We start from the raw sequence: 26,197 nt of genomic DNA, 5'->3' as shown, positions 1-26,197 counted from the left end.
CGAGAGGAGGCCATTAACAGAGGCCATGGAATAGAAAAAGGATGCCTGGCAAAAGAGCCCGGCAGAGAAGATGAAGTAGAAGGACTCGGAATGGAAATAACATTGATTGTCTCAGTGGTAAGAAAATGCCCACGAATGGAATGGATCCCTGAGCACCTGGGGGCAAGCAAAGAGACATGGACTTGCAAGAATATCTTTGTGTCACCAGATTATGACAACGGAAGCATGAGTCATTTTCTTTCCCAGGTATGCCGTGTCAGTCAGGACAGATGGCATCACTTACAGCAGACCAGTGGAACCCAGTGCTGCCGACAAGCCTGCTGAAGATGTGCGCATGAATGTAATTCTAGACTTCATGGAGGGAGGATAGGTCCCATCAAGGTTGTCCAATCATGGGCAGATAAGCATTCATTTAGTAATATTTGCATACCGTTGGCAACAAACGCTGAACTGAATAGCCTATCAACTAATAATTCAATTTTGAAAGATTTGCCAAGGCTGTGCTTCAGCAGATCACCCTTGAGGTAGTTGTCCTTCTCATGGGTGTTAGCATATAGGACTGACAATAAGGGCCAAGAAAAATCATGTTATACCAACCTACTAAAAGGGTTAAAACTTAGTGAAAATCTTGCATTGAGAGAACTTTTTATAACATGTAGTAGTAACTGGGAAATGACATACACCTTACTTTAATTGTACTTAATTGATTTTGATTTTACTTTAGATTGAGTGCTAGAATTCTCATTTTCAACGTTTACATGATTTTACTTTTACATCATGTACTCTCTCCAGCTTTTTCAATTTTCTTCCTAAGGCATATGAGTTTGGGGAGACTGTGTGTAGGCAAATGTGTGGTTTCTAAGATTTAATAGCAGAAGATTTCTGTGACTTGAAAACCAGACATCCCTTTCTGTACCTAGCAGGGCCCTTGTCAGAGCAGAGCAAGAAGACACCCTAAAGCCCATGGCAAAGGGACTCTCTGGTGGCTTTCTGCTGTCATAACGCTTCCCATTTAATTACTGTGCAAAACATGCCATGGTGTATTCAAGCTGAGAAAGAAGGCGGAGGGAGATTGTGTGTGTGTGTGTGTGTGTGTGTGTGTGTGTAAGAGAGAAAGAGAGAATTACTATGCCATCTGAACCATTGATCACATTTTCCAAGGTCACCGATAAGCAGAGGGAATGTTTATCTACTTAGTAAGACAGTGTTGATGTGGGACAAACCTCACAAACTCTGCAGTCAAACAGATATATTTACTATGCTTTTCATGTTGTTGGTATGTTGACTTTAGATACACCAAGACAGCTATGAACATGCTTAAAGTATTTAACTTTGGAAATCCTATTTCTACAATGGCAATGCTAATTAACACCTACTTTATAAATCAACCAAGAGATTTGTTCAGATTAAGGAATGGCTGTGTGAGTACGAAATGATTACTAGTGAGGAAACCTGACACTGTTGCTTAAATTAAAACCTGGGAAGTGGCCTTAGAAATCAAACCCTGTGTCCACTCTGAACTCTGTAGCATGCGTTGTTACAGATAATACTAACCCATAAGCAAGAAACCTGATGCAGTAGGTTTTAACCAGGCAAAGGCATAGGCGGCATCAGCTGTCCGATCCAGGCAGTGTGACTCTGGCCAGTGTCATGCTACTAACTACTGTACAACATCACGGGGGAAGACAAAATAAACAAACACAAAAAACCCAACACGTCCTGATGCTGCCTCCAATTTCCTTGTGCCAGAGATGGATGCATCTGCTTGCTTGCTGTGCTGGGCCACTTTCTCATCTCAGCGTTTTAAGATATTTCTAGCTGTTCTCGTTTCTTTACCATTGTGTCTTGGCTTTTAAGGTTAGCATTTCAGGAGTAAGCATGTTTTGGAAGTGAGTTTCATTCTTTTTTGGTTTCTGAACAAAGATTTGACAATAGCTTTTAATTTTTTCAACAATGAATAAATGACTGTTTTCTCACATTCTGGTGGGCACTGTTTATCTCCTTTCAAAATTTTGTCTGTCTGACTGGAGGAACATGTTCTTGTAGAGCATTTTAGGGCATTCTTATTTTTAAATGAATTGATTGACCATTAGAACAATACCTATTTGTGCTTTACAATGATGCCATGGTGTATGTAGAGAATACTGAATAGGATTCTGAATCATGCCAATTAACAGATGCATCACCTCAAACCCTTATCATGTTTCCCTCCTATATAACCATATTTCAAAAATATTGATATTAGTTTGGGCAAGATAGGTCTGAGTATATTAGCTTACTGGGCAAGCCTGACTACCTCAGTGTGATACATAACCCACAGTAGGGTCAATTTTCAGAAACTGTCCTCCTACTTCTGCTGGCTTGTCTTCACACTTGCCCATTCTTACACACACATACACACACACACACACACACACACACACACACACTGTGGGCACGTGCTTTAAAAATTATAAAATAATAAAATTAACTGTAGCTAATTCTTCATGTTGTTTTTTTAATATCCTAAAAGACTAGTCATTTCTTAAGAGAAAGGACAGTCTCCCCGAATGTTAACTCTCAGAGCATATACACAGAATGAAGAGCCTAGAATGACAAAGCCAATATGGAAGCGTGAGAGTAATACCTTTCATTTAACTCAAAGTCTTCATTTTAAAACGTTGAATCCCTGTGCTAAAATTAAGTGATACTAATTTAAGTCAGAAAATAAGTTATGAAAAATGTGCGCTTTTTATTAAACATTGCTAAACTACAGTGGAAGAATATATTACTGATATGAAGCATTTAATTAACAGAGGCCAAGATGAGGGAGGAAATGGCTTTTGTATATTATGAGTAATACCACATTATGAGTAATACCACATAAAAGAATCCCACTTTGTATGACAGGATTTGGAGAAATGACCTCATTCCTGCATAGCGGTGAATCAGAAAGTGTGCCCTACAATCACGGTACATTGTGTCTCCTCCTGAGGGCACTTGCTACATGTGCTCAGAGGATTACATGCTGTTTATTAATATATTACATGTCATTTCCTCCCTTAGGCCAGTGCTTTGAAATGGCAATCTAGTCTGAAATTTCATTTTGTGTTTTCTGAAAACTGTCCTAAGGCTCCGTGTCTTACCATCACCCGATCAACGAGGTTCCTTATTTACCTTCTTGTTTCCTTTGACAAGAATAGCTCCATAAGAAGCCTTACCCTCTCTGAGTAGTAGGTGGAGTGAGGGGTTGGGAGGAAAGTGGAGGGTATGGGAGGAGGGGAGGGAGTGGGAACTGGGATTGGCGTGTAAAATGAGAAAAAAAATAGTTTTTAAAGAATAAATAAATAAATTTTAAAAAAATATCTCGTTATATGTAGCATGCTAAAAATTCATAAAACAAAGCACTGGGGCTTTAATAAATGAGGAGGTACAGTTAATATCATATGAAACACTTTCTCTTATAGCATCCTTTAAATGGAGCTTGATATACTAGGGACTATGAAATTCTGATGACTATTTAAAACTCAGTATTCATTCAACTCTACCAGTAGCCATAGGAACTTATCAGCATTTTATAATCACCAGTTTAGAGGAGAGAGATAAAACATGAATCTTGGTTTATTTTAAAGATCTTGAACTTATTTTGTCATTGAACTGAAACATTTTTATAGCAAAATTATAAATCATATCAATTAAAATTTCCCCCAATACAGCATATGAATGTAAAAACTTTCCCATATGAGTGAGAGAGATATATGTATTCATTCTATAATGAACCATAGAGATATTATTGAACAATCCCCTGCAAAAAAAATGATGTGTCCAGGGGCTGTAGAGTAGGTTCGGTGGTTTTTAAAGTGCCTGCTACATTATAGAGAAGAATTAGATAACCAGCAAATGCATCAGGATGCTTACAGTGCCTATAATTCCATTCCAATGATTCTTGGAAATTACTTTATTTTTCTTTCTCTCACATTGAGACTATGATTTTATTTATTAAAAAGCACACGTGTTACCATACATACATACATACACACACACACACACACACACACACACACACACACACACACACACGACAGTACCAATGGGAAGTAAATTATCAAGGCAAGAGAGTCAAATGTGACATGAAGGTTTCTTTTTTATCAGAGCAACTACAGTAATGGAGTTTTCTTCAACTGAGGGTAGGATTCAGTTAAAAAGAGAAAATAGCACAGTGTGTACGTACTGATGTTGAAATTATAACCATAAGTCTCAGTAAAAAAAAAATCTGGTAGGTAAATAGAAGTCTGGAGTTTATTAGTAAAAAAATAAGCAATTATAATTTAGATGAAATTATAAATCCATGAGCCTGTCTGAGCTCACAGAGGTAAAACAAACCATTGTATGGGGAAAGAAAAATTTTAAGAATTGACCCTCCAAATTAAAAGGAAGAAGAGGGAAAGGAAAGGAGGAGACAGCCATTGCAATTTGTTTCGTTGGTTCTCTTAAGTACTAGGCTGAGAAGCAGTCCGTATGGTTTGAGACTCAAGATAGAACTCCAGTATAGTGTTAACCATCGTGTTTGATCTTTTACAGGTGAAGGACTTTCAGAAAGAACTGTCGAGATCATCCTGTCAGTCACCTTGTGTATCCTTTCAATAATCCTCCTTGGAACAGCTATTTTTGCCTTTGCAAGGTGAGATGTGTCCCAAATGCTCCGTGGGCATTATATCTGTCACAGTCCAATCAAGGAACCACAGCAATTATCCAAATGGGAAACACTTACGTTTAATTTTTCTTAAATTTATAAAGCACCCAACCTGCCTGGAATATATATTACAATGTTTTGAAGTATGCAATGCATTATGAATTAAACACATCTAGCCTTAAAGAAGTAAATTCTGCTATCTTGATAGGAAATGTTCGATATAAATGCCTGAGAACAGGAGTGAAAGAGAACTAAAAGGAATCAAGAGCTGAAAGCACAGTTGAGTAGTGAGTCTCGTTAGACTAGGGAGACAGAACGGGGAAACTAAGAGCCATGAGGTCTTCTTCCAACGTTGTCATGGGATGACTATTACAAGCATATGCAACCTTTCCGTGGTAAAGAAGCATGTCAGAGGGAAAGTGGCTCTTTGCAGAAGTTACCCCTCCTTATTGAAGGGCGGGAAGGTTAGAACTGGTTATCAACATACCTCATTTATACAGAATGGTTTGGGCAGACGAGGGCTTTGTGGAATGATTGACTAATGAGATGGGCAGAGGGGCATTGAGAACTCCTCAGCTGGGCTGCTGGGTCCCCACATGGAGCATTAAAATTTCAGCACCTGTCAGGTATGTTGGTGCGCGCCTTTAATCTGAGCACTTGCGAAGCAGAGGCGATCTTTGTTTGTTTGAAACCAACCTGATCTATATAGTGAATTCTAAGCAAACGAAGGCTGAAACGTGAAACCCTGTCTCAAAAATCAAATCAAATCAAATCAAATAAAACATTTAGTACTAGGGGCCAGAAAAACAGCAACTCCCCGACCCATTGCCTGTTCAGTTTACTTTGCCACTCTGGACAAAGTTTAGCATCCTGGCAGGTGGCAAAGAAGAAAAAGCAATCAAGGTCCAGTCGGTTATCACAGAAGGCAAATGGAGGTTGGCAAAGGTGAAGTTTTCCATCTAGACCACGAATCAGCTTTGTCCCACCAGACGCTCCCCCAAGTAACCACACAGAGACTTATTGTTAATTGTAAAAGCTCAGCTAGCTTAGGCTTGTTTCCAGTCCGCTCTTATAACCTAAATGAACGCATTTCTACTCATCTCTCCGCTGCCCTAAGACTTGCTGACCTCATCTATGAACTTTCCACGGTGTTTCTTCCCCCTCCGACTCAAATCTCCCCTGATCCTCACTCCTTCTTCTGAGCGTTCTCTCTGCCCTGAAAATCCTGTCTAGCTATCGACCAACCAGCCTTTTTATTAACAATGAGAGCAGCACATCTTCACAGTGTACAGGAGAATTATTCCACAGCAGGTCAGTTTGTAATTTGGAGACTATAAGGTAAATGAAACAACGTGGTGGTTTCAGGCCACACACACACACACACACACACACACAGACACACACACACAGACACACACACACAGACACACACACACAGACACACACACACAGACACACACACAGACACACACACACAGACACACACACACAAACACACACACACAGACACACACACAGATACACACACAGACACACACACACACAAACACACACACAAACACACACACAGACACACACACAGACACACACACAGACACACACACACAGATACACACACACAGACACACACACAGACAGACACACACACAGACACACACACACAGACAGACACACACACAGACACACACACACAGACACACACACACAGACACACACACACAGACACACACACACACACACACACACACACACAGAGAGAGAGAGAGAGAGAGAGAGAGAGACTCACAAAGTGAGTCCGAGTAGGGTTAAGGTGTTTCAATCAGGTGCATACGTTATAAACCTAAGAAACAACTGTTAAAGACGTCCTTTCCTATTAGGTTTTTTTTCACATCCTTCCCTTCTCTTAAGCTGCATGCCTATATTTGCTTTTCAATGTCTCTCTTCCGATTCTCAGCACTTTTAGCGCCATCCTTCTCCCATAAAACCTCAGGGGCGATCTCTCTTCAGTCCCCTACAATGGAGGTTCATCCGAGAAACTGCCAAGATAAGAGTTTTTATTTGTGAAAATAACTAGCCTACTACCTTTCTAAATAGCTCCATGGGCTTAATTTTTAACTAAAGACATTGCCCATGTAGTTTGGGAGTCACACACTAACATCATTTTCACCTTGAGTCAAGTCAGCATTTTAATGTATGATTTTAAAATCTCCTTTAAAAAGTATCTTCTTTGTAACAGAGGCTGGTTTTTGATTCTTCCAGATGATAACAAGGGGAAGCCATTATTCTAGACAATTAGAAAGAATTTACATTTTAGTAAGAGTTTTGGAACATTATCAAATGCCTCAATATGAAGGAAAACCTTCAGACAACAGGAAAACGCAGAAAGTATGTTGTACAAGTTATGGGCCTTGCCAATAAGAAGTACTCATCGTCAGTGTTCAAATCATTTGCTCCAAAACTTCATTTGACCTCCTGACTTCTTACAAGGTGAACCCTTGTATGGGCAGAAAGGGTTCTCCTATTCAATACAGCTTCCCAGCATCTTCTTTCAGCCAAAGGGCATCTGTTCTTGGGTGAACACCAAGTGTTACAATTTCTGAAACTCTGTTTTAGTTCATCTCATCTGAAGTGTGCTCTCTTCCCCCCCCTCTGGCTCCAGAGCATCTCAGTCAAACTGGATTTCTCTATGTTCTCCAAATATTACTAATAATAATCACGCAAAATACCTTATCAAGGAGTCAAGCACTGCCTCATGAGTTTTCAATATTTTTTCTTCACTCTTTATACATTTTGAACTTACTTCTCAAATATATAGTGCCTTTGAGGATAGGACTACATTTTATGCTCTTGATATTATCTTAGATATCAATATTTTTCATACACAACCCATGAAAATATTAATGATTAACACAGATCCAAAATAGTGTCTTGTAATGTATCACACTACACCTTAGACAAATGAATAGCGAAAGCCCTTAAATTAAAAAGACTTTGGGCTGGAGGGAGCTCATTGCTTTAATCCTAGCACTCTTGATGCAGACACAGGAAGACTTCTTGGAGTTCAAGGCCAGTTGGGTTTAAATAGAGAGTTTCAAACCAGGCAGAATTATATAATAAAATAAAACTCTGTCTTAAAAAAAAAACCCAGAACAAGCAAACAAACAAAAAATCCATGATTCATTTAGGTGTTCAGGGTCATATTACCCAGTTCTGAACCTAAACTTGAGTTTTCTGATTATAAAATAGAGATAATATTTTGCACCTCATATTCCCATAAAAATTAAATGAGACAATTTAAAAGCCAATTTATATATTTGATGCATGTAAATATTCCATTATAAGAAACAATAGCTAACTGATTTTTAGTACTGGTAGAGTCTTATATATTTCCATTTTATTTTCCTTTTGTGACAAAATGAGGAGAAAATAAAGAGGGAAGGGGTAGGTTATAGGGAGCAAAAGAATTATTTGCCTAAATGGTTTTGTTAAAAAAACAAAAAAAGAGAGAAAGAAGAAAGAAAGAAAGAAAGAAAGAAAGAAAGAAAGAAGGAAAGAAGGAAAGAAAACACTGTACCTAATCTGCCGTGCTTTCTGTGATAGTTCCTGCACTGATAGCCCTGCCCTTGTTTCAGAATTAGACAGAAGCAGAAAGAAGGTGGTACATACTCTCCTCGGGAGGCAGAGATCATTGATACTAAATTCAAGCTGGACCAGCTCATCACGGTGGCAGACTTGGAACTGAAGGACGAGAGATTAACGCGGTGAGCACACTCCTCTGGGCAAGCCGTGGTTCAGAGGGCCTGGAGCCATGACCCTCTTCTGACCTATGCTTGTTGGAAGTGTTTGTGGGGCTCCAGTTTACACAGGTCACAGAGATCTTCTTTCAAAGGCTAACCTCCATCTTCTACACACTTCTCCCTGCTATGCAGAGACTCAGTTTTATTTGAGTTCAGTGTGAACCTTGCTTGGACTATGGTACTGAAACGAGACGTTTTCCCTGAGATGAACTATTCTATGCTTTAAATCTTTAACATTTTATTTCATAATTCTTCTCATATAAAAGATTTTCTAGCTTGGATTTTTTTCTAGAAATGTCCACAAATATTTACCATAAGCTTAATTTAATTATGCTTTCTAAAAGCTTGCTGCTGTTTATACCATTTAATTCCATTCACGAGAGCTCTACTCATAGTGCCTTATTTCAGCATAAAACTATATGAATGTCCAAACTGCACATGCCATTTATATTTCTAAACCTTTTTAGAATTTAGAAACCAATGAAAAATAAAAGCATATTACTTTTAGAAAAAAGAAATGTCAACATGTGTGCTGAATGAGTGACATTGTAGCTTAACTTTTTAAAAAATAATGGTAAGTTTAAACCTTTTAAAAAGCATTCATCCTGTTCATAAATATTAGCACATTTAAAAAACTTATCTAACAAGACAATTCCCCAAGTACTTAACAAAAACTGTCATGAGACTTTCTTAAATGTATACTAATGTGAGCTCCAATACGACGAGGTTCTTATAAGGACATGATTGTTCCAAGGCCTTGGCAAAGCCCTCTTGACATTTTAAAAGTTATAGTTAATTTTTACAAGGGAGCATTGAAATGTTGAGCACCAAAAGCAATGTGTGGTTACTACCTTTCAAACTTGGTCTTCATTTATGTGATCATACGGTTCTCATGTCTAGAAGGTGTGCTACCTTGGGAGGTCCTCCAAAACCCTAGGAAATGAAAGTTATTGGGTATCACTGCTCGTGTGTGTGATAACCTTTTAACTTTTAGATACTGATCACTCTTTGTATTCTACTACAATCAAAGTAGGGCGCTCTAAAGACTTATGTATGGAACTGTGTATTACCTAGTAGTATGTAGCTGGTTTGTTTGCTTTTATATAAACAAAACTGTATGTGGAAGAACAATGGATTCCCAACACAGCCGCCACAGTAAACCGTATTATCAGAACGCTAGAGCATCCTCAGCTCCAGCTCACCTCCTGGCTCTCTTGAGGACCAACCAAACTTCAACAGTTGTTCTCTTTCTTCCTGCACTCTTTTCTCAATTCCTGTGTCTCTCCCACGAAGCCAGGCTGGCCACAGTCCTTCTGAATGTGTATAAAGGAATAACCTCAAGTCTCTCAGAGATATTAATTAGAGTGGCTTGAAAATATATAGGGGAATCCTGCCATCCTGCTGTGAATCACAGGAATGCCACAACAATTGTTTATGACCAGTTTTATTTTGTCCTGAAGCATCTTTATTGAACCGGTAGAAATCCACAGTTAGGCAGATCTGGAGATGTTCAGTACAGTACCAAGTGTGGCGTGGGGCAAAGTTAACATGAGAAAAAGCACCATTGAGGTGACTTTTCCTCATGGATGTGGGTGCTGGGGTTGCTTTCCTGAACGTGGTGTGTTTGCAGAGCATAACTATTCTCTACTTCTTAGCATTCAACACAGCTAGAACACTGTGTGGTTTTCTTGTTGACTTTTTATTCTGGTAAGGACCTACTTGGAAGTTACAGAGAGGTTTTGAGTCATAAAAATGTAGGCCAGGTCTCTACCAGTTCTTTGTTAGTGGGCATTTTTAATTCAAGTGTCTGCTTATTTTCCTCTGGTTCTTTATTGATCTTCCTGCTTCCTGCTATTTTATCTATATATCATGCTATTTGTTACGACATAAAAGATCAAAATAATATTTTAAGTGTGTTTGATTTCTGCATCACAGAAAAATCATTATTTGAATAATAATGAAATTGAAAATATTAATTTCCATTCATCCCATTTTACCATATTGTGTGTAGAACTACAGAGTTTATCTTATAAAAATCCTCCCTGGGGATCAACTGAGCTTCTGTAATTACCATCTTCTTTTCCTTTATTCATTGCTGTGTGTCCTTCACAGGGTTGGGTCTCTTCCATTCTGAGTTATATGTACTAAAGACCTATAACACATATGATTTGCTGGATTTAGTACAGAAAATCATTAAAATTTTCATGTTAGTAAAGTCACTAATACATTAGACAAGGTTAAAAATCATAACAGAAAATGAGTGGCTTAGACACATTTGTGTGGGCGCTGGTCATCAGTGGAGGGCTGATAACCTTGGCAGTCTTTGAGGGGCTTCACAATCTAAGTATATTCCAAGTCAGAAATGCAAGTTTCATTCTGGAAATGAAGAGTCAAAGAGATTAGGTTTTCTCCCAAAATTGCTGACTACCTTATACCAATTGCCAACTGTGTGCAGGAAGGAACTCAGGTTTCCTTGAAACCTATCCAGTTCTCATGGGTTTGCTGTCAGGTCATGGGTGCATCCTTCCAAACTGCCAGAATTTTCTTGTTCATATGAGTTTGCACCTACCCTTTGTGCTGTTATCTCTTCACCTGTGCAAGAGAAAGCACTAGTTAGTAAAGATTGCATTAATTCTAAGGAGTTACATGGTTGATATAAACAAAGTCAAGATGCTTAGTAGTGCATAATGCTGTAGGCTTGAGTGTTTATATTATGAAGTCATTTAATATTTATGCATTCTACTGTGGACTGCTGTTTGAAAACTCGTTGTATAAATGTTCATTCTTTAATTACATTCCACTCTGCATTGCAACGAGTTTGAGGATTCATTCTCCACACTGTACATTTCTTTCCCAAAGAAGTCAAAAAAAATATACAAATAGTTCTTACCAATTCTATGAGAATTTTAGGAGATGTGCCAAGAAAATGTTTTAAATCCTTAGTCAGAATCCAAGGCCAGCAAGTACAGCTTACTAAGATCTTGTCTCGAAACAAAACCAACAAACAAACAAAAAACAAAAAATAGAAGGAAAAAAAAGAAAGGAAGGAAGGAAGACAACAAAGAATGAATGAAGGAAGGAAGGAAGGAAAGAAGAAAGAAAGAAAGAAAGAAAGAAAGAAAGAAAGAAAGAAAGAAAGAAAGGGAAAAAGTAGAAGAAAGTAAAACTTCTGGACAAATAACTAAGTCAAATACTGCGTATCTAACCTATCTTGAAGTCTCCTCCATTACTTAAAAATATAATTTAATAAATAATGTAATTGTATGAGTATGCTTTGCAAGCTGTATATCAACATGCATGGGGTATTATTACTGTTATTTGTATTTGTAAAATTAAAAACTATTCCTCTTCACTATCATACATAGAAATTAACAACATAATAGTTACTAGTATTACAAGCAAGTTTTACTTATTATTACTTGCAGAAACTAGAACCTAGAAAACTGTGGAAGTGCAGTTCTCATTCTGGCTTGAGTAAGTCTCTGTTGGGTTTGGTGGTGCAAGCCTTTAATCCTGGGACCTGTGAGGCCAGACCAGGCAAACCTCTGAATCGGAAGCTAATCCAGTCTACATAGTGCATTCGATGTGAGCTAGACCTACATAGTTGGATGCCACTTAAAAATAAAATAAACAATAATTGACACAAGAAACTAAATGTAGGATCATTTGCACATAGATTGCGTTCACTGCTTGATAGATTCTGATTATTAATTTTACATCTCTTCTAAATTTACGATCTCTTTGTAAACAGTGGCAGAAAATATCTGAATCTGTAGTACAATTCCTCGCCAGCAGAATGAACTGTAAGACAACAATGCTCATGTTCCCATAGTGGCAAATAGAAGATAATGTGGTATTGTGCACTCAATGAATAATGAATCTTTGCTTCCAGATACTCTTCATTTTTCTTTAGACGCAAGGAGATTTTTGTCATCCAGTAAGTGGCGTGGGAATGCAGAGTTCTGCTGTGATTATTTTGATTTTGCCAGGTGCTGTGCTGTCTATTTTACAATACATGATATTGAGCATTTTGTTGCTTAGTATGCCATTCTTTCCAAGGCCAGAAAGAAAAGAAAGCATTTTCTTCCTGTGCTGTGTTCTCTCTTCGACTGCATGCTGTTGCTATGGTAAACTTTTACCAAAATGCACATTGACTTACAATGTGTGTGTATTGAGACTATGTTGTGTTCTTACGTTGGTATAGTTTTGATCGTAAATTGGGTTCTCATCTAGATTTTTTTCACAAGCTTACCATTTTTACCAACCACCCTCTGTGACACAAGAGTTTAATTTTCCATATGATGATGGAGAATAATTCACAAAAGCCCGTTTCTCCGAGTGCAGGTGTCAATCTGTAAGAAGCAACGCAATGGCTTTTCCTGTCTTCTGTTTTTAACTATGATTTATGAAACTTAAATTTCTGTCCTGACCAGTAGGTAGCCAACTGTGCCCTTCCAGGAACTACCCTAATGCTTGGCGATTCCATTTGCATCATGGCACAAGTATAGCAGTGTGAAGTGATTAATAATATTATTAATAATAGCAGGGATGGCCCACATCTAAATTAGAGGTCTAAAGATAATAAATGTTTAGAGGTAAATCGTTTGGATGGAGGCAGTGGATGAAACAGCATTTGATTTCAAAATCACAAACCTATTAAAGAGGAGCTAGTATCCATAACCCACAGGGCAATATGAGCTAGGATTCCTACCATTCTATTTGACAGTGTATAATACACCTAGTGATTAAAGTAAAAGGGAATATGCATTTTCTATTCTAGGCACACTTGATATTTTATAATTAAAACTAACCCTGTTTTATTTTAGTTTAAACAGAGAGCAGATTAACATGGACAGAATTAGAAATTTTATGAAACACTTTATTTTCAGAGAACTTCCCTGATGGCATAATACCTGTCAATGTAGGAAGCCCTTAGACTAAAGATTTTATTGATTTTCTTACACATAAACCATCCATTTCCAGCCAGCATTATAAGCTGACCTTTGGGAATTGTTGATTCCTGGTGTATTGGTTGCTTAATTTAACTCCAGTTAATGTTTGCCATCAGCATAAAATAGAATAGTTTTAATGTTGTTTTCCTTTCTTGCAATAAGTGCCTCACGGGTTCTCCCAGAATCGGTGAAGACTTGGCCTGCCCATCAAAAAGATGAGCTTGATATTTGGGTATCAGTTTTCACCTAACTCCTTCCCATCCATATGTGATGCTAGCTGACCTGACCTACATATGATTTCTGTGGTGCTTCCTAAGTTCTTACACAGGGCTTCCATCGCTTGCTTGCAACCTTCACAGATAGCTCAGGCCAGATTTCCCATACAGCATGTGAGGCCTTTCCAATACATCTGCACCGAGGGCACTCACACCTCTTAACACAGCTGTCTGCAGCCTCACAACTCTCTGTTCCTGTCTAGTTGCCCCTGAGATAAATAATCTGTGCCCACAGTTAGTGAAATAAAACATCTGTCAAGGGTTTGTTTGCAACTGTGCTAATGGAGAGAGGCTTTGTAACAAGGAAAATGCAATGCCTGCCACGCAGGGAGTCTCCACTTCACTGGTTGGCAGCAGGGTGAATACTGCCTTCTTATCTCATCTGGAAGCTATTCCCCTTGCCTGAATGAGAGGAACCTGTCTGTCACTGATTGCTCCGTGATTACGGCTATGTCTCCCTTAGGAAATGATGCTTTAGAATCAGAATTACTCTTTTAGAATCTTTTTAATTTTTGTTGGGACCCACAGAACAATTACTGGGTTGATGTGACAAAAGACGGAAGGGATTTGAAAGAACAGTTTCAATGCCCAAAGCAGATTTAAAACATTAGGGTAGGAAGGAATTAAGAAATATCTATAATTATGACTGACGGTGGACAGGTGACCAAATATCATTAATGAGGCAGATAAAACCCTAGGAATAACTAGGAATGGTCAAATACATAATATAAAAACTTATTCAAAAAACTTATTATTTCACAAAAACTTTGTATTTCTCAAAACCTAAAAAAATTAACTTGCACATTTTACTGGGAAGAGTCTTCTCTGATTCATTATTTGAATAGCCAGGACATGATCTGGTGTACAATCCATGTATTTTATCAAATCAGTATTTTATTTTACTTTATTTTAACCTTATCGAGCTGTTTAAGGGGAAAAGACAAAGTTACTCTGTTTGTCCTGTACCACTGTTAATGCTGATTTGAGCTGCCTCTCTACTTCCACTGTGGACTTATCTCTATAAAGATGATATTTTAATTCCCTGTAGATTCCCTCTAATTGGCCTTGGGGGAAAGCAGACTCCCTGACAATATGGTCTTTCATCACCTCTGCCAACGTAAATAAATGGTTCCTCCCTGGGTCCATAGGAGTCATCTGAGTGGAATTTAAGTTTTTGATAGACTTTCAAGCAATGAGTTCAGCAGTGAAATAATACTCTTTCTACCCAAAGACGCAGGATTTAAGCCAACTAGAATTTATGTAATGAAGAGATTTATGTAATAAAAGTATTTAGCCCTTTATATTGAAAACTGGTCAGTAATCTTACAAAAATACGGTCAATTCCAAACTTGATTTATCAGCTAAATGAGCTGAATATAATTTGACAGTTATCTTCATTGTCAGAAGTGAATACGAGTGCTGTCCCAATGTGAAAATGAGTTCCACTCAACAGTGTTTAAAAAGTTTTAAATTTTTTAATGGAAAGAAACTTTTTGATTGCGGGTGGATGCCCCCTTAGATCACGTTATTTGAAAGCATTACTACTGAACTGACTTTCTTGGTTTTTGCTCATCAATTCGGTGAGTTTTTTTTTTTAATTTTTTAATTTCTATGTATGAGTGGTCTGTCTTTCTGAGCATCAGATCCAATTCTAGATGGTTACTAGCCATCATGTGGTTGCTGGGAATCGAACATCTGGAAGAGCAACCAGTACTCTTAACCACTGAGCCATCTCCCCAGCCCATCAGTGAGTTGCTTAGGGAATATATATATAACTAGTCTTCCCTTCAAGGAATTCAACTGTTCTCCCAGTGACAAACATCTGAGAGCATTGTTCTCACAGTGGGTCACACCTCCTTTTCTGGCCATGCATTTTCCAATTTAATGTTTTTGAGTAAACATAAAAGTTCAGAATTTTAAAAAGAAATAAATTATTCACTTATTTTGATTATTTATTAATAATTAGTATTATTAACATGATTTATTATGTAAATGGCATGTGACTTAGGAATATAGCTATACAGCCCACAAGAATCAAATACAGCCATATGGCATGAAGCTAAGGAATCAGAGCAATGGGGTGGGAAGAACACAAGCAAAAGAGGGAGAACTTAGATTTCTACTTGAGATAGCTGGAAACATATTCTAAAATACCATCTCCATTTCTGTTGTCATATAAAAAGATTTCAAAATTTAATTTATACATAAGTATGATATAAACATAGGCTAAAATATACCAAAATTTAGGAGTTTAGAACCTTTATTTCTTATGTTACATAAAGATAATTATGAAAAATAATTACAGAAAGTTTGACTTTAGATAAAGTGATAGAAAAGGAAATAAAGACAGATAAAAGCCCATCGTCTTCCTTCCTTTCTCCCTTCCTTCCTTCCTTCCTTCCTTCCTTCCTCCCTTCCTCCCTCTCTCCCTCTTTCTTTCTTTCCTTCCTTCCCTCCCCCTCTTTTTTTCTTCCTTGCTTCCTTTCTTCCTTCTCTTCTCCCTTTTTCCCTTCTTTCTTCCCTCCCTCCCTCCCTTCCCTTTTATCCCTTCCCTTTTCTTTCTTCCTTCATTTTTTTCCTTTCTTATTTTCCTTTCTCCCTCCCTCCTCCTTTCCTTTCCCTACCTTCCTTCTTTCCTTCTTCCCTTTTTCTTTTCCCTCCCTCCCTTTCTTTCTTTCTTTCTTTTTTTTTTTCTTTCTTTTTTTTTTTTTTTCTTTCTTTCTTTTTTTTTTTCTTTCTTTCTTTCTTCTTTCCTTTCTTTCTTCCTTTCTTTCATTTGTGGGGCTGTGGAAGTTTCCTGAGATTCTCCTGCAGCAGCCTCCGAAGTGCTGTTATGGCAGGGGTGTTCCACCATACCTGGGAAATTTTCTTTTCTTTTCTTTCCTTTTCTTTTTATTTGAGAAGGCAAACACAATTTGTTGCTCCATGTCTAACTTTCTAAGTGGCTAGCAGTTGTTACACTGTATACATTAGGAGACTTAATATAAAAATATAAGGGCTTTATTTAGAATTGATTATTTTTTATTAGTAAATCTAATGATTGCACTTATTTCATGTGTTAGTTTTTGGCCTCCTAAAAATTCATAGTTTCCTAAGAACTGGGTGAGAAAACCCACTTAATTTCAGTATCATTCCACAATAATATTAATAAAGAATTCATTATTATTATAAGATTGTGAAGAGCGTTAGTCCTTTCATGAATGACAAATATATATATATATAAACATAAAAATGCATGCTTAGTATATAAATTGAAATATCTATGTCACACCGTCGAACGTTTTTTATTCTTAGAAATCAATTTAAACAGAAAGAAGACATTATTTTCTTGTCTATGCCATTAGGTGAGGCTCACTGGGAGTTAACTTTTGAATAGGATTAAGAGGGCTGAAGGGGAGGGGAGAGGCAAGGAGGGAGCAAAGAAAAATTGTAGAGCTCAATAGAAATCAATTAAAAGAAATAAGTAGAAATTGGATGTAGATCAAATGCATAGAATTAAAATGAAGGGCCCTTAGAAGAATATGAGGATCAGAGGAGGGCATGTGAGGGGCTCTGTAGTTAAGGTCAGTAGCAAATATTTTTAGAAATCTGCTAATGGAGTGGTGATCTATTACACCTTTAATCCCTGCACTGGGGAGGCAGAGGCAGGAGGATCTCTGAGTTCAAGGGCAGCCTGCTCTACAGAGTGATTCCCAGGACAGCCAGGGAAACACAGAGAAATGCTGTTTCAAAAAAACCGAAGAGAGAAATGGGGGCTGAGGGGTGAGGAAGAAACCTGCTCACAATAGCATAGCTGATAATGGAGAATATTTCAAGTCAGTAAGGCCATCTTACTTTATGAGGCATGAATGCACAAATATCTAACCACTCTCATAGTTAGGTAGCTGAAATTTTTAATTAGAATCTATAGAGGAATATTTCTTGTAAAATAAAGAGTAAAATATTAAAAAAGTAAAATTAAGACAAATTTCTAATTTTTCACCGAGGAAAAATGATCTTAGAAAAATAATATTTTTACTATTTATAAGTTGTAAGTGAAGGACAGAGTTCATTACTGAAAAAGTCAAAATGTGAATAATATGACATTTTTCTAGGTCTTACTTATTTGCACTTAATGTTATTCATATTTTACATCTCTTTCACAAACATGCATTGAGTTTGATAATCCCTTGTTCATGACTTCCCAAAAAGAAGCGTCCATCTCAGAGTTCAATTATCCAAGTAAAATAAATTTCTCTAGTACAGCCTTAGTAATCCTGAATCTGCCAGGTAGATCATCTGTCATCTACACCGAGATCAAAACCTTTCATTTCCACGCAGTCGCGTGAAATGGTGTCTCAAAATGCAAAGATCCAAGTCATTTCTCAAGCACAGGTAATCAAGATTTGCCTAGCCTAACACATTTTCCTTTCGCTATTTTTAAAGAACCAGGCAGCTCGGAAGGTGTGCCAACTGTAGTCCCGGGAGCCGAGGCACTTATCTGAGGCAAGGTCATTTCTCTCTGTTCTTCTTGCTGGTCTTTGCTGATGGTAGGCATTTCCAACAGGCATGGATTATTGTGCCTGTCTCTATAGCATATATCTATTGGCTCCAGTGCCTCACAGTTTTTGTGTTGCATTCTCCATTTAAACCAAAGCTTTTCTGATTGAACAACCAGATCAGCTGTTTCTGAATCCCTGGAGCTATGGTAGGAAGCTCTCTGTTGGCGTCTTGGACGCACTTTAGGCTGCTGTAGGAAACTCTTGAGCTTATCCTGCTACTCACAGCTCAGCCCTTGCAGCTTTGTCTCTTCCACGTTTGATGCTAGGATGACGATAGAATGTTCTACCAGCTAGCACTGGGAAAAGTAGCAGGCTATTTTCTCTTTGGCATAACCGACTTAGAATTCTAATATCCGGGTTCATAATACCTGATGCTTCATCCCCAAAAGTTCCAATAATCTTTTTCTGTCATAAAATATATTCCTTTTTGATTCAAGTATTCTCCATTAGACATACATCATTGGAATCCTTTTCATAATAGTTAATCATCATGTCTTGTACTTCAATCTAATTATTTCATTTCATGTATTTGTAACTTTAAAAATACATATTTAAAATTTTTCTTGAAGTTTATTGTAAAATAATTTGTAATATCATCCAAATTGTAAAACTTTGAAAAAGCTCCCTTCTGCATTTTGTTTGTGTATATATTTGTGCCTTTTGTGCTTTTTTGCAGTGCAAATTTGTTGTGCATGATATTTTTTAACAGGGAACATATCTCTAAGTGTGTGTTGCATTATCTATTTTTTCTGTTAAAATATTTCATGCTTCAGAGTTTAACTTTGTCAATAACATATCACAAAAATGTACATAAAGTTGTTGAAATGCCTGAAATGTGATTGTTATGACTGTATATTAACCAAAACTCGGTCATGAAACAAGATTTGAGCAACATAGTATAATTCTGAACAACTTCTGTTTCCCATATTTGCCACTCTTTATAAATAAAGAAAATGTTTCTTGAATCTGTATTAACTCTTTCTTCTATGCAATATATTTAAAGTTGGCCTGCTTTTAGTGATCTGTCTCAAATGATAATGTTACCTTTATAGCTTGGAAGAGAAGCTAAAATAGTTTCAATTAATATAATTTTTGAAAATGAAATTAATACTTGCATGTTTGTTGAAACCATAATGTACTTATACATTATTGATTTACGATGATTTTCTGATTTTAATCTAGAACTCTTTCAGAATGAGCCATCCACTCCCACTCACAATGCATCTAACATGGTCTCTGTTGCAGGTTACTTAGTTATAGAAAATCCATCAAGTAAGTCTTTCCCCTACCTTCTGAATATCAGCTTTAGATTCACTGACTCGATGACTCTTAATGTGTGGCTCTCTTTCTAAATGCTTGTTGGAAAACCTTAAAGCTGGATATAAATCATAAAAGCATGACTAATTGCATGGTAACTGGAGAAATGCTTTCTCTCTCTCTGGGGTGAAGCCTGCATGTCTGTATTTTAACTTGGCAAGTAATATGGGGGATATTTAAACCCCTTTGGGCTTAAAAGCCATATCATTATGAGAATGAGGTCATTGCAATATTTTATATCTTCTAAAACCTTGTAATGTGTAAAATTCTTCCGTATGACAAAGAGCTATTATGTGCATTTAAGTCAATGATAACTTTATGCCCTCACATTTATGTGAAAGCCTTTGTTCATGAAAACGCTAACTCTTTCCTTTGAAGTCACTGAGACATTGAAAGAATTTTGTGTGATGAATGCAAAGAAAGTTTAAAGTGAGGAAGAGCTCCTTCGTAAACAGGACAGGGTGACTTTGAAGGACGGTGTGAAGGGTTTTCCAGTGTCCTTGTTGCTTAGATGTTAGCAGGGCAAGCAGTGCCCATGCTTTCCCTTCAGCTACAGAGCACAAGCTAACATGGTTCCGTTCAATACCTTTCTTTCCTTGGAGGCCAATAAGCAAGAAATCCTTCCTGCAACACGTCGAGGAGCTCTGCACAAACAACAACCTAAAGTTTCAGGAGGAATTTTCGGTATGTTGCCAGCAGTTGTCACAACATTGCCAGACCTCCGGTAGTTTCCCGTGTCACATTTCATGTCCATTTTAAGCATGCCAGGCCCTGAAGGACTCTGGCCTTGATAATCAATACCCAATTACCAGGTTGATTGTTTAGATAGTAATGTTACCCTGGGTGGCCTTTGGTGCAACCTCCTCGGAGGATTCACCTACTGCGTTAGGAGAAGGTGATCTTCTTTGGGCCTCCCTGCAACGGCAGGCTGGCCCAGCTCCCTGCTCGTTCACCCTGCTGGAGCTGGAAACGCAGAGTGATGGATTCCTTAGTTTATATTTGTGGGTGAGCTTTAGATTGTGCTGTAAATGTAGGTTGACACTGAAATATTTGTGTTAGATTTAGGTGCTTACTGATTACATGTTGCATTTATTATAAGGACATTGAATAATGAGGGTAACTTAAAGTGCATTTGTGGTGTAAAATGATCAGGGAACAGAGCTGGACATTTGTAGACACTGCAGATACTATGACTTCTAGAACAACCACAATACAGATAAGTAATACCTACATTCAATATGGTCTGTTTCTAAGTTATTATTAATTAAATGCTCTATCTTACATGGAGAGTTGTCAAACTAAGACCTCCTTGCTTAGGTTATTCTAAAGTTGAAAATCATTTTACTTTTTAAACAGTTTTATCATGTTTCTTTGATATAGTATTTTTATTAATTAGCCAAGTATCATGTATCAATAAAATTGAAATTGTTTAAACACATAAAGGTTAGAGCTGTAAACAATCTATTTTAAGAGTCATAAGTACCTTATCTAGTTGACATGATTATTTTACATTGTGAAGCAGATTTTATATTGTACCCCAAAACTCTACTTTTACCTTTTATTCATGAATTTCTTAGTGTGTGAACTTCTGAAACAAAGAGGCAGACAATTGGCTTAAATAATTCAGGATTATAAAATTTCAGTTTCTCAGGGAGCAATAACAAGAATAACAAGAATGTGAGAAGATGAATGGAGTCCCCTGCTGCTTGTTGGTTATGCTTCTGAAGTAATACTGGGCTGGGCTTAGCAAGACCACAGGAGCCATGAAGTTCCCTTAGCATTTACACAGAAAGAAATTTTAATTTTTCACAAGCAAAAATGTAATTTTATTAGACTAGTAGCAAGCATATATTAATTATTCATGACTAAGTAGATAAACAGTTTTATTAGCAAATACATCTTCATGTATTCAGAAAAGTTTTAGCTTTGGGGGAAGGGGGGCCATGTTATTCTTTTGTAAAAACAAACAAACAAAAAACTCAAATCATTCTTATCCTAAGGCTTTATGAAGTCTTTTAAAAAATCAAAATTATTACATCATAATAAACATATATATTGAATGCACAAATTTTTCTAGTCTTTGACCTCATGTTTTATTTTCTTATCTTTTCCTTATTTATTAGGTTTTGTTGTATGGCATGCAATGCACATTTACAGTTTAGCCTTTACAAGCTGAATGACTTCCGACAAATTGCCTAATTTCTCTGCCCCCAATGTCTTCATCCATAAAAGGATAATATCTAACTCATTGAACTGGGAATACTAAAGTTACTATGTACAGAATGTGTAGAAAGGGCTTGTCACAAATATCACGGATGATAATCTCTTAGATTTTTGGTTGTGAGCCTTTAAAAGCTGAACCATTTCTACCACACATAAACTCAGATTAGAGTAGGATCTGTAGCCATGAGAGGCATGTTTCAAACAGGACGAATGGATCGTAATTGAAATGTGCATAAAGATGTGGGAATTCACGTTAAATGCAGGTTAGGAAAGATGAATACACATGGTGATGTCTCAAACAAACAGTAGCATGAGCCGAATCCCAATGAGAAGATAAAGAGGGAAGTACTCCAGAGAGGGAGAATAAATACAAAAGCAGGAGGAGGGCCAAGGAATCTGTTCATCTTGTTCCCAGGGAGAGGACATCAAATAGTGCAGAAAGACCCACCTAGGGAAGACCACTGAGGCTCTATGGCCTAATACGAATAAGAACCCCCAGTATCAAGATGCTATTCAAACTACCATCCTGGTGACTGAATGTGGGTTAACAAAGCCACAGTCATTTAAGACTATAAATGGAAACTTGTATGTGGATTAATTCCAAACTGTATCATTTTCAAGTCAATTTCCAACATCTTTTCTTCCCCCTCCCCTTTCAGTTCTTCTAAAACATTGACACAGTGAAGCTATTTTGGGTTTTCTAATTTTGTTCATTTCTTTAATAAGCCTTGTTGCTTATACCCTAACTTGCCCATAATATATACATATATGAAAAGAACTCTTCAGTATCTGTTTTATTTTTAGTAGAAGGGAGAAAGGAGAAGTGTTGAATTAAAAGAAATAATTTATAATTACATTAAAATGGAAAATAGAGTCTATTATCTTTACAGAAGGTGAAATAATTTCATGAATGGCAATCATTCATTTGGCCCAACCAAACAATCAATACATTTTCTTCCACCAGCTTCCTTAAAGATGCATTAGAAAGAGCAAGACAGACAGATGCAGCCTTTTTCTTCCCCACTCTTCAGCTGTGCCAGATCATTCTAAATCATACCTTCGCATTCCACTATCAATTTAACAAGGCCCACGGAGTGCGGTATTGACCTTTGACATCTTCTCAAAATGACCAGGGTTGTGCCAATTAATAGGCATGAAATCACACTGTCTGGGGAGAAAAAACAAAAAATAAATCATTCAACTCCCTTCTTCCCTCTAAAGAGGCATTAACATATTAAATAACAGTTGTGTGCGCCTGATGAAGCCATGGGTAGCATGTGGCACCTTAGTGCTCTCCAGAGGTCAATGAAATTATCTCAAGGGAAAGCCATAATCTGGCCGATCAAAATCATTCAGAATAGTAATGGGGACATTCAGGGAAAATCATTGCTATTCATTTGACCTTGTTCCCATATCTATGATGGGAATTTTTAGTTAAAAATAATAAGAAAGTATGGCCTGGAAGAATAGCTCTGCAATAGATAAATTGCAAATAAATAAATAAAAACCAAAAACATTTACGACTGGAATGATAGCTCAGTAGGCCAACCCTGAAAGCCTGAAAACACAAATTGGATACCTGGAACATATATAAAAGCTGCCTATGGTGGCAGGCATTTGTTAGACCAGCATCAGGGACATGGGCCCAGATAGACTACTGAGGCTAGTTGACCAGACAGTATAACCTACTTGCTAAGCCCCAGGCCAATAAAAGATGCTTTGTTTTGTTTTGTTTTTTGAAAAAGAAATAAAATTAAATTGGCCTGTGGCACTGAGGAATAATACTCAAGGCCCCTTATCCTCCAACATGTAGATGTACATACACGTGTGAATGAATAGACACACACACACCAAACAAATGAAGTGTTTAGAATAAAGAATTGTGCTTTACTAAGCAGAATTTCATATTTACCAAAGTTAAACTTCTCAACAACTTTTTTCCCCCACAGGAATTACCAAAATTTCTTCAAGATCTTTCTTCAACAGATGCTGACCTCCCATGGAATAGAGCAAAAAATCGCTTTCCAAACATAAAACCATGTATGTTCCATTTCCATCTCTGTTCTAACTGTGAAGTGTTTTTAAATGCCCATCATCTCAACTTTTTGCATTTGTTGAAGGTTTCCTTCCGCATTAACTGAATGGCAATAATACACTTCATTAATGGTGGCTTTCAAGCTGTATCGCATTTGCTTTGTTCCTAATTACTGAAGTTAATTTAGATGGCTTTTCAGTTTGCTCACACAAGGTTCATTTATGCAGGTGCAAGAAACTGTAGCTTGACCTGCTTCTCAGCTTTGTAATTTAACTCTTTTAACATCTTCCTACTGAGCATGTCTCAAAGGGAAGGGAAATTCACACTTAGCTTTGTGTATTAGATTTCCTTAAGAGTATAGTAGTCTTATGGAACATTAAAATGCCTTGCAAAATAGTAGTTGATGATCAGAGTCCATGTTCCCCCCTCCACCACTGGAATTGTTTCTGCAGAGAGGTAGAAGTGTACCTTGCTGTAGGTCAACTCCATTTTTCGATTCAAGGGATATAAAGTGTTACTGTTTTAAGAAATATTGATGATTTGATAGCCCTATGTTGCTAACATGTCTGTTATTATAGTCTTTGAATACATGTCCCTGCTTAATAGAATTTTGAGCCAAGGCATTTTCTATTAAGAAACTGAAACTTCTGATGCCCTGAAACTTTGTTCCACTATATACCAGAAAGCAGGACAGGCGACACAGCCCTGTAATCTCAAGTAAAAAGGAGCCTTGAGCAGGGAGACTGAAAGTTCAAGAACAGCTCTCTCTACCTAAGGAATTCAAGATCCACCTGAGCAACACAATGAGACCCTGCCTAGATCTTTAAAAGGGTTTTGCTAAGAGCTGGGAATTTAGTTCATTTGATAAAATGCTTCCCAATGGGCACATGCTTAGTGTTGCGATAAACAAGTAAACAAATAAATAAACATATTGAGGAAATTCCTACAGCCCTTTCAGCCAGGGATGTGTTAATTTAGAGCAGACCATAATCCCATAAAGAATTTAAATAGGAAGAAGCAGCACACAGGCTGATATTAGAGCATTAATTATTCACAAAGGAAGCCGAATGAAGCCGAATTTAGAAGGTTGTGATATCAGAGGTTATAATCCATACAATCTGCAGAGTCTAGGAAGTAGAACATAGTGAGAAAGAAACAGCATTATCTCCTGGAGAGTCATTCTGCAACAAAATGACATCAAAAGAAAATGACTTCAGCAGTAAGATGACCAATCTGTGATGTATGAAGAAGATAACTGATAATCTCTACCTGTCTCCAGTCAGAACTTTTTTGACATGCTCTTTATTCTAACTTTAAGAAAATTAACTTAAATTGGATACAACTTAAGTTTAAGTTGGAACGCCCATGTTGTGGGATGTATTTGCACTTCGTTTCTCCTATACTGCTTGCAACATGCTTATTTAAGCGGCATTCTGTGTAAATAAGTATACTCTTCTCTTATCAAAAGGCAACTACCATGAAATCATTAATATTTAGTTCTAGTTACATTATAAAGTTTGGAGTAATTATAATATACCAACACATATAAAGTAGCTCAAATAAGTCTAACTAATTCTAAGATGATTAAAGTATGAAAAATTTGAGTTCTTTGATGGTTTGTTGCAAAATTTTCTTCTTTTCTAATGAAGATCTTCGTTAATAATAGTCCCCGTTTTGACTGAAAGAAAGCACACATCATCAGCTTATTGCTTTTATTCTGAGAAGGGAACAAGAGTGGTTAATGGGAGTAAATGATCAGACTTGAAACTATCAAAAGGAGCAAGGAGAATAAATGTCTGAAACCTTCATACTGAAATTAAGACAAAAAATAATGAGACTCTCTGAGACCCAGTTCTGTTTTGTTGCTATCTGTCTTTGATTTCCAACACACTATTTGTCTGCCCATTCCTCGTAAAGCTCACAGGAGGATTTGGTAAAGTAGTCACGTAAATCACTTTGCCAGTACAGGGACACAGAAACCACTCAGCAAACGTTATCCCTCATAGTTAGTAACCAACAGATCATTTCCTTTTAAATGCTGATAACTTTCTGAATGGATAAGACTGTGATCCATTCCAGAACTAAATTCTGAAGGTGGCAAGACCCCATCCCTAGTGAAGACTAGAATTCCATCTGTTATGCCATAGCTGTGTCTGTAGGAAAGACAACATATTTTCATATACAGACCCACACAGAAACAGAGATATAAACACTAGGAGAACAACCAAGATTTTGTGACTGTGTGTTGCCATTATGCTTGAACAGGACCCATAAAACTGAGAAACTGAGTCTTTTGTCATAGCGAATAAATAAATTTCAATAGACTGAAGTTTTGCTTAAGCCAGGTTTGAGTAGTGCTGTATTTCTCCTGAGTAATGTCAGAAA

At 37.2% G+C, this 26,197-nt stretch overlaps 1 protein-coding gene across 1 annotated transcript in view; it reads left to right on the top strand.

Moving 5' to 3' along the window:
• Ptprq (protein tyrosine phosphatase receptor type Q) overlaps positions 1-26,197 on the top strand; it is a 176,892-nt gene that overhangs the window by 129,530 nt on the left and 21,165 nt on the right. Inside the window, 5 exon segments of the mRNA XM_038314879.1 lie at positions 4,561-4,660; positions 8,305-8,433; positions 19,483-19,509; positions 20,157-20,238; positions 23,727-23,817. Coding sequence (XP_038170807.1) covers positions 4,561-4,660; positions 8,305-8,433; positions 19,483-19,509; positions 20,157-20,238; positions 23,727-23,817 — 429 coding nt within the window.

This window comes from Arvicola amphibius, chromosome 17, assembly GCF_903992535.2.
Source record: "Arvicola amphibius chromosome 17, mArvAmp1.2, whole genome shotgun sequence".
NCBI classification, from domain to species: Eukaryota; Metazoa; Chordata; class Mammalia; order Rodentia; family Cricetidae; genus Arvicola; species Arvicola amphibius.
Note: the sequence above shows the minus strand (reverse complement) of the source record. Positions and strands in the feature narration are given on the sequence as shown.